This window comes from Numida meleagris, chromosome 26 (assembly GCF_002078875.1).
Source record: "Numida meleagris isolate 19003 breed g44 Domestic line chromosome 26, NumMel1.0, whole genome shotgun sequence".
NCBI lineage: Eukaryota > Metazoa > Chordata > Aves > Galliformes > Numididae > Numida > Numida meleagris.
The window spans coordinates 4,265,400-4,274,198 of record NC_034434.1 but is presented as its reverse complement, the minus strand read 5'-3'; the positions used below and the strand labels follow the sequence as shown (position 1 = coordinate 4,274,198).

Below are 8,799 nucleotides of genomic sequence, written 5' to 3'. Positions count from 1 at the left end.
GCCCGGCCCCGGGGTGCGCCCCTTGTGCCCCGGGGTGCTGCGGAGCTGCGGCAGCGACGGGAGGGGGAGCGGCTCCCGTGTGAAAGCAAAGGCGCTAAACGGCTTTATTCTAACCGCTCAGGAAATCAAACTGCTTTTTTTCATCGTCTCCTATTTCTTCTTCCTCTATTTCGTTCCCCTCTTCTCTTTCGTTTCCCTCTTTTTCGTTTCCCTCTTCCTTTATTTTGTTCCCCTCTTCTCTTTCGTTCCCTTCTTCCTTTCTTTCGCTCCCCTCTTCCTCCTGTTTGCTCCTCTCTTCTTTACCCTCGTTCTCTTTTTCATCTTGTTCATTTAGCTCTGCTCCATCGTTTCCTTGTTCCTTCTCTCTCTCGGCACCTTCTTTTTCACCCGTCTGGTTCTCTGGGCTTTGCTCGCTTTCCTGTCTCTCTGTGTCCTCCGAGTTGTCATCTTCTGCGTTTTCACTGCTCAGATCGTGGTCTGTGAGGAGGAGGAATGAAATCTTAGAGCAAGTTCCAGCACTGAGCAACCAGCGGGGCAGGAGGACGGAGAGGCTCGGGGCCTCCGTCACCGCCGCTTCCCATCTCGCGCGGATCCGTGCTCCCGCTCAGGGCCGCCCCGATGGGCCCCGGGTGCGTGAGCGCGGGGCGGTGCTGCCACCTCCCGCACAGCTCCGTGCGGCTCCGGGGCGGCCTCGGGCAGAGCCGGGAGCGGAGCTGCGGGAATCGCGGCCCCGGTCAGCTCTGCGGCCGAGCAGGACCCGCTGCTGGTTTCGCTCTGGGAAGGACGCGCGGGTTTGGATGAGGAGCAGAACCTCCCTGCCACGGATCCGCCCCGTCCTGCTTCGTGCTGCGGGTGCTCAGCAGCGTTGTCATTTAGGTGGTGATGGAAAATCGGTGCTTTTTTGTACTATGTGCATTCTAGAATGCTGCCGATTTTCTGAAGGCCTCTGCACTATGGTCTCCTTTATTCGCAGCCATTTTTACAGTCACGTTTTGACACTGTTTTGCTCCTGACTGCGCCCACCATTTTGCATTCTTGGCACTGGAGCTGCCTTCCGCGTTACCAAAAGCAGCTGAGAAGTGCAGCTGGGCTCCTTGACGTTTATCCTGAGGATCAAAGCCTCACTGTCCAAAAAAAAGAAGCTATGGATTTTATATGTGCTATGGGATCCCACCAAAATGAATTTCTGCTTGCACAAAGGATGCACGGGGCCCAGAAACATGGCTGCTTGCTACCTGGGAACAGAGTGCTCCATTCCCATCCCAGAAAAGGGAAGTGGGCAGTTCTCTCGTTTATGTGGCGCAGAATTCTAGATGACAATTACCTTTGAGAGCGTGAACTTTCATTTCTCTTTCTCTTGCTTTCAGGTCTTCGATGAAGCTTCTGCTCACATCATCTAAGGCCTGAAAAGTGACACAGCTTCTTGGTGAAGGCACTAAGCACACAGCCACACATCCAAATTGCTCCCGTTTTCCTTGGACCTCTGCTGTCACTGCTTGCTCCCTTCCTACCTTCACTCTCTGCGCCAGCACACTCATCTCTGCCTGCAGCGATGCCAGCTGTTAGCATCCCACACCAAATGTGTGAGATTCCATCACAGCTCTGATTCCAGAGCTGCTGTTTCCTTCTGGCAGGAGAACAGGCTCCGCTTCAGCTTTGAACACCCAAAATAGGTCTGTGTTCATGCTGTGCCCATTCCCTGGCAAGGTGAGTGGGGTCAGAGGACCCCTCACAACGCGCTGCCGGGGCAGGGGGAGGCAAGCTGCCCTCACACTCGGGCTGCCCTCACACTCGGGCTGCCCTCACACTCGGGCTGCTTTGCCCTTGGGCCATTCCCTACGGGATCCGGTTGGTTCCACGCCGGTTCCTCTGGGTTAGGGAGAGGCCAGCACGGGGTAAGCTGTGGTCAGCCCTGCATTCCAACCTGTGTGCAGAGAACGCATCGCTGCATTCTGCGTGTGAATCTCTTGCCCCAGGGAGGACAAAAGAAAATTTCAACTCGACCTAAACAGGGCCAGGGCTTCACCCTTCCAGATATTGCACTGGTTCACAACCTGGGAGTAGATGTTCCAAGCCAGGAGACTTCATAACATTTAACATGTAAAGTGCTTCAGAAGCTGCACTTCCCCCTCTGAGCACACTGCTTGGTTACGTAGGGATGCTGTCTGTTTGCAGGATGTCAGACAGCAGGACAGGTTCCTTACAGCCTCTCCCCACCTTGCATGAGCCACTTACAGCAGTGATGGCCTTCTGAGCAGCGTCGCTGTGAACAAGCTTTGCCTTCTCTAGTGCTTTTTCAAAGTTCATAATTGCAGACTGGTAATCCTTTAATTTTTCTGTAACAAACAAATGCAAACACCCATTGTAACCCAAGATTAAGAGAACAACAGCTGGTAACCAAGCAAGTCTCCTGAGAGAGACCTTAACCCGAGCGGCCACGTTGGGTGTTTTCACTGAGCTGCCAAACAGGCAGCTTCCACCCTTCAAGCAAAACGCACGGCGACGTCGGTACCTTGTGCCTGTGCTACCAGCACGCTCGCGTGGAGCTGCCACTCAGCATCTCCTTCCTCAAGCGCTGACTGCAGGGACTTCTCTCCATAGTTTTGAGCTTCTTCAGCTTTGCCGAGCTCGAGGTAACATCGGCCGATCTCATGGAACAGCCAGGTCTTCTCCAGGCTGGATTTTGCCATTGGAATTTTCTCCTCCCAGCTTCAAGCAGAGAGTAAGAAAGACAGACTTTTACTGGACCTCACCCATGTGCGGTTATCATTTCAATCACTGAATCTATAAACAAAGAGTTCCAGTTGTTGTTAAGAAAAAACTTACAGCTCTCTTGCTAGCAGAACAAACTGAGAAGACGGAATCTATCTAAGTGAAAGCACAGCTGTGTGCCCTCCCCATTTCTGATCTTACGTACGCGTCGATCGCTTGCTGGAATTTGCCCATCCTGGCATAAACTCTGCCAATGTTGTCGAGGGCTCTGGACGTGACGTCTGGGAGATTGCTGCGTAGGAAGGGAAGAGTTGCAGTGGTTGAAATAGCCTTGATCCTGACAGTCTGCTCTTCAACCCTGCGTATGTTCTTTAGTGCTCAGCATAACATAAAGGGAAGCAATGGGAAGTAAAGCACCAGTGTCAGCCTGGAAGTCATAAAGCCAAAGTAAATGTTTGTTTTCATCTACAGCCATTGTGGCTACCACCCTGTAAGACAGGGGAAGCTGCCTTACTTTTGTGTTCCATTCCTTGGTGTGTAAATCTGGGAGCCCTCATGGCAGCCTTTTCTTTGCCTCAGTTTCCCATGGGAAGCCTGCCTTGACTATCTGTGTCTTGCAAATGAAAAAGCTGATGAAAGGAGAGAAGCAATGCGGCGTTGTTTGCTACGCTGGCCGTGAGCAGCCACCAGAGGGCGAGTGCTCCCCGGCAGCGGCTGCGTCCTGCCCCGCAGGGGAAACCTCCACGGGTTTCCAAAAGTAACGCAACGCCTCGCATTGCTGCTCGCTGCTGCCCTGGCTCCGACCTTCCCGAGGGGGAAGCACGGTGGGGCTGCAGTGCTGAGTCTGGGACTTGAGTTCTCCTCTGCTGTGCTTCAGCACACATTTTGATATGCCACGTGTGCTGGAGCCTTTAAAAAGTCACTTATTTTTGAAGTAGTGAAGATAAGTCAAGTCACCGGGGACCCTTGTGTGTGGACAGAGCCCGAATGCATTAAATCTCGAGGTGCCAACTACAACGCTCCCAGATGCTAAAACACAGAGGCACTTTCCTCTGCAGGCTGCATCTCGTCCTCCTCCATCTGAACTCAGCACTTACTTCTGCCTGGCAAACTCCAGATCCATTTTGTGGCTTTTCAGGGCTGCCTCCATCTGCCCCATCTCAAACTGAGCATTCCCAATGCAGCTGTGGAGGCTCCCAATCAGCTCATTCTTGTTGGGAACTTCATCCTCTGACCATCCTTGTATTCTTTTCAGCACACGCTCTGCTTTCTTGCAGCTTTCTTCGGGGGATTCGCCAGTCAGCACTAGAGAGAAAGAGGGAAGCTTAGTGCTGCTGTGCAGGCACAGCGATACTGGGGAGGTAAGGCCAAGTGCAGTTATGTAAGCCTCAGAGAAAGCCCGGGACGGGCTAGACCTCCAAACTCCCCAGGCATATCCTACAGTCCTTCATTCAGCCTACAGTCTACTTCCAAGAGCTACCTGCTGCTGTTTGTTAACGCTTGTGCTGCTTCTGTAGTTCTGGTCTGCATTTGCTACAGCAAATAATTACAAGTGCCAGTCATTGCTTTCTTACTGTTTCCAGCCAGGACACGTACACATGTCGATGTCCTCCATACTCTTCACGATGTATCTGGCCACCTCGGCTGGTTTTGGTTTCTTCTCTCGGACCCACTTCTGCTGCCTGAGCTTGCGCTCCCTCACACGGGCGTAGATGGGCTTCTGCTGCCGCCAGAACTCAGCGCGCGTGTCCAGGTAGGCAATGCCACCCAGAACCATGTCCTCCACTTTGATCCCCTGCCTTGTGATGCTCTTCATCAAATCTGAAAATAGGACGGCAGAACCGAGGAGAGCATCAGTGCGTACAACAGGTGAAGCTTCAGTTCATTGGGCTGCCTGTGAATGTTCTGCTCTGACAGAGAGAGCACTGGGAATTAAGGCATTTAATGCTCCTCAGAACGGATGTGACTGGGAGAGAAGTTACAGGGAATCCTCCTCGTGAGCTGAAGCTGCTGCGCTCCCAGCTCCCGCAGCCAAAGAGGCAGCACGGTTAATGGGGGCTGGAAACACGGTCACAGATTGCTGTGAATGTTGGGTCTGGCTCCAAAGACACCTGAACTCTTCGGACACCTGCCTCTCTCAAACACTGCAAACTACGGGCTACGTGAACTCTGAGACAAATACGAGTAGTAGTAATATAAAAGATGGAAAGAAGATCCTGCTTAGAAGGAACATTTAAATGAATACAATGGAGAAAGACCTTCATCCTTGAGCAGCTTTTCCAGGTAGGCCTTGTCAGCGTAGAGCTCTCCAAGGAGCTGCCGCTCTGTTTTTTGACTCCTCGTGGGCTCTTGTTTCTTTGTGCCCTTTTGATCCTTGGTCAGTTTGATTTGGAGTTTCTGATCTGCTTTTTTGCTCTACAGCAAGAAAAAAATAAATTAAGTTTGGCAAGATTGCTGGGGAACACTGGAATTATCAGGAAGGCTTGGCTTCCAGAACAGCTGAGCCTCCATGTAGGTCAAGTTACTTTAAGTAAAGGAAGAAGTCGGTGTCTCACAAAGAGCTTTTAGGCTCCTGTGTGCAAATTATTTTTACCACAAGCTACCCATCATTCCAGCCGAAAGAAAGCAATGAGCTTTCACTGCACCGCCTTCAAAGGGAAACGTGGCGTGGCATCTCAGAGGAGCAAGGCACTGCTTCAGTGGAGCAGCCCGAAATTAAGCAATCGAGAAAGTGACCATTATCAGAAATGGGAACCTCAAACAGCAGGTAAGACCAAAGTAAACACTGTGGGTAAGCGTACTCTGGCTCTGACCTCAGTGCTGTTACTCATTACCCTTTGATGGGTGGTCAGCAACACCCACTAGGAACACCGGTCAGGCTGCGAGAGGATTTTCAAACGGGGCTCTGTTTCCCCTTGGTTGCTCTTCCCTGCCCTTCTGCCTTCTCCTTTCTATTTTGTGTGGCTTGAGCCACAACGGCATTGAAGGCAGGTGTGTAAAAATCCTCATAATGGATTAATTTGCTTCATATGCTCAGGATGAGCTTCCCCAGAGCAGCCACGTCCCCATCCACGTTGCTGCAGAAACTACTGATCCTCTGTGCCTGTTTCAGAGCATAACAGCATTATAATGGCTCTAGTTAGCTTCTAAATGAAGAGCTCTTCACACTGTACCTCTGCCTGCCGGCTTACAAAGCAGAGATCCTTTTTGTTCTCCAGTTTAACTGAGGATGGACCTGCAAATACAGAGAACATATTTGTTAGTGCTCATGAACTGCCGTAGAGAAGCTTTAGAATTCAGAATGACTGTAAATGTGCTAAGCTGAAAATGTCCTGTTACAAATAGAGATTTCCAGTAATTCTTTCATATGAAATATGTGGATGTTGGTAGTTGTTTAAGCAGGAATTACAGCTCACAGACATAGCTCTTCTTTCAATTGAAATTATTATTTTCACAGAGTACCAGAGGGCTCCCACCACAGATCAGGTTTCCTGCAGAGAAGTGCTATATCCCACATGCAGAGAAAGGAAATAAAAGGGAATCTTAAAATGGAAGGAAAGCTTACAAACGTGGTAACCTCCAGCAACCCAGAGAACTACTTTGAAGTTTTTATGCACCAACATGAACTCCTGTTTTATTCTCACTTCTGCTATTCAGAGTACACTCTAGCAGTGAAGGGACGGGTGAAAAGCAGCTCTTTGTTTTGGCCTGGTCAGAAGGAAGGAAGCAGCTTCAAATGCTGCTGTGGAAGAATTTCATCCAGCAAGGTAAGTGGGCCAAGATCAGCCGTGTGAGAATGCTCACAGTGCAGGTCTGCCATGCAGACTCAGTGAAGTGGTGTTGGGGATGTGCCCCGTTAATGTGTATACACTTAGCAAACACCTAGAGCTAATGCTAACATATTTCCTTGCTTCTTTTCCCCTGCATCAAGGAGCTACCCAATGTTTAGAACACGTCTTGGTTTTTATTCTGTTCATTTGCATACAGTCCAGATGCTTGAAGGCATTTAAAGCATTCAGCTCTGCACGTCAAGCATGACAAGCGTTTCCACCAAGGGTGTGCTGGTGTTTGCATTGAACTAAGAAAGCAGCAGTAACAGAGGAAAGCAAACCAGATCTGCAAAATTGCTCTATCTGCCTTTTTAAATGAGTGTCACATATGGAGGAGCTGCAGGCTTTCACGCAGCTGGGACACGAAGCCAATCTGTGGTACTGGAGGTGGGCTGAAATTCTGACAGTGATTTCAAGGCGAGGTAGCTACGTTATCTGTGGGATCGAGGCCTGTGTGGGGCGTGCAGGCAGGGTGTGTCCTGGCTCTGTGACAGGACAGGCTGCTGGAGGATCCACCTGAGCAGTTTCTGACTGTCCCAGCAGGTTCTGCAGCAGCCTTGCAAGCTGTGCACACGTTGCTCTTTGCACGTGATAAGCCACTCAACCATGGAGCCAGCCCCAGATGAGTGCGTCTGTGTGCCTGGGACTGGGTGCAGGTGTTGGCCATGCTTGCCTGCGTGTGAGAGCACTGCTAGGAGAAAAAATAAGCGAAAAGTTTTCCGTTTGTTTTGAACATCACCAGGTCCTTGGCCTTTCCTGTCTCTTGCAGGATTCAGTTCTCTGATTTATGCCAGAAATTATGAAAGCAATGCTCCGTTGCAATAGTCAACAGTTTCACTGCTCTTATGCAATGTAAACTGGAGGAAAATCAGGATCTCGGGAAGGCCAGTCTCAGGTAGCTGGGCAGATTTCACTACAAACTTTTAACGCCACAGTAAAGATCTCAGAATGGATTCTGTAATCGGTAGGGCCATAAGCAGGTGTGCTGCTTTGTTCTGTATTATTTAGGACATTTTCATGGTGACTATAGAAATATAAGTGCTGGGGTCCCAGTTCACTTCCATAACTGAAGTTATTAGACGTTGTAGGTGAATAAGCATTCCCAAAAAAGAAAAAAAAAAAAAAAGGAAGAGATAAGAATGGGGATGTGCTCTTTTTGGTGCTTCTTGGTTTCATCTAAGAACGGCTATGGAGCTCGTGAATCCAGAAGCACAGAAATTCTGCTGTTCCTAGGCCCTTAGGAAACATGTCGAGATAACAGCCATCACCTATATGCAGCTGATGATAGAACACCTGGCAGCTTCAGCTGTTCCTGCAGGCACCAGGAAAGGGAACTTCTTACTTCCAATGCAGTTGATGATCGCCTCGTGGGATTTCTGGATGCCCAGCCTGAACTTCTGGAGCTCTGGGCGTAGTTCGCAGCCTCGGTGATAGAACACCAGTGCAAATTCAAAGTCACCCATGGTATATAACGTCTCAGCTTTTTGGTAAAGGCCCTGAAAAGACATTTGAAGGCGAAAAAACCAACAAACTATGCTTCAGAGTCTCCAACCAATCCTCTCCCAGGCAGAAGTGAAAGCCCTACGCATACAGTCAAGTTTGCATACAGTGAAATCCAATCCTGGAACTCTTCCTCAGGGGACTGAGTGCTTCCAGCTCTCCGGAAGCACCGAAGAGGAGCACAGCGTGATGTGATTTGTCTGCCAGTTATCTGTTATCACAGAGCATCCCACACTTGAAGGGTTCTGGTTCTGTAAGGATCATCGCACCTGGCTCCCCACAGACAAGAGCTGTGCTGGGCTGCCCCAGGCCCTACAGCTCCGCGCTATTTACCTCAGAGAACGTTTTGTCATCTTTGAGAGAAGCTTCGGCATCCTTCAGGGAATTCTCCATGTCTCCGAGCTTCAGGTAACACTGTGAGCGGGCGACGAGGCAGTGCTTGTCCCCTGCTCTCAGCTGCAGCGCCTGGAAGGAAGAGCACAGTGTCCCCGTGCAGGGCCCGGTAACGCACACACACGCGGATCTGGGTGATGGATGAGGCTATAACCCCCAATTTCACCTCCCCCCAAGGCCACGGCCCCCGCCCGGGCCCTCACGTTGTTGAAGCAGGCCAGGGCCTTGCCATACTCGCCCCGCCGGTACAGCAGCGTGCCCTCGGTCATGAAGCCCGGGAAAGTGCCGGCCGGCGCGGAGCCCTCCGCCATGGCGCGCCCGACGCTGTCGCTTGGCAACGGCTGCTGGGCAACCGCGCCACTTC

At 50.7% G+C, this 8,799-nt stretch overlaps 1 protein-coding gene across 3 annotated transcripts; it reads right to left on the bottom strand.

Annotated features, from left to right (window-relative positions):
* On the bottom strand, positions 81-8,799 carry TTC25 (tetratricopeptide repeat domain 25). Of its 3 annotated transcripts, none has more exons than XM_021377814.1 (12): positions 8,639-8,799; positions 8,376-8,507; positions 7,885-8,038; positions 5,886-5,947; positions 4,971-5,127; positions 4,309-4,533; positions 3,810-4,017; positions 2,918-3,004; positions 2,513-2,709; positions 2,236-2,336; positions 1,325-1,403; positions 81-477 (listed from the first exon to the last, which is right to left on the bottom strand). In XM_021377814.1, exons 1-12 carry the CDS (start codon positions 8,744-8,746, stop codon positions 110-112), a joined length of 1,878 nt encoding a protein of 625 aa, XP_021233489.1. In that variant the 5' UTR covers positions 8,747-8,799; the 3' UTR covers positions 81-109. The 3 variants fall into 3 exon arrangements, with proteins under 3 accessions (XP_021233489.1, XP_021233490.1, XP_021233491.1); XM_021377815.1 differs by having other exon boundaries at positions 7,836-8,038; positions 8,639-8,780; XM_021377816.1 differs by having other exon boundaries at positions 7,836-8,038; positions 8,670-8,777.

Excerpts from the sequence above, each read along its gene's own strand:
- TTC25 (XM_021377814.1), bottom strand. The coding sequence starts at position 8,746 with ATGGCGGAGGGCTCCGCGCCGGCCGGCACTTTCCCGGGCTTCATGACC. Across the intron at positions 8,508-8,638 it reads CCCTGGCCTGCTTCAACAAC|GCGCTGCAGCTGAGAGCAGG; the intron begins GTGAGGGCCCGG and ends TCTTCCTTCCAG. Across the intron at positions 5,128-5,885 it reads TTGTAAGCCGGCAGGCAGAG|AGCAAAAAAGCAGATCAGAA; the intron begins GTACAGTGTGAA and ends TTCTTGCTGTAG.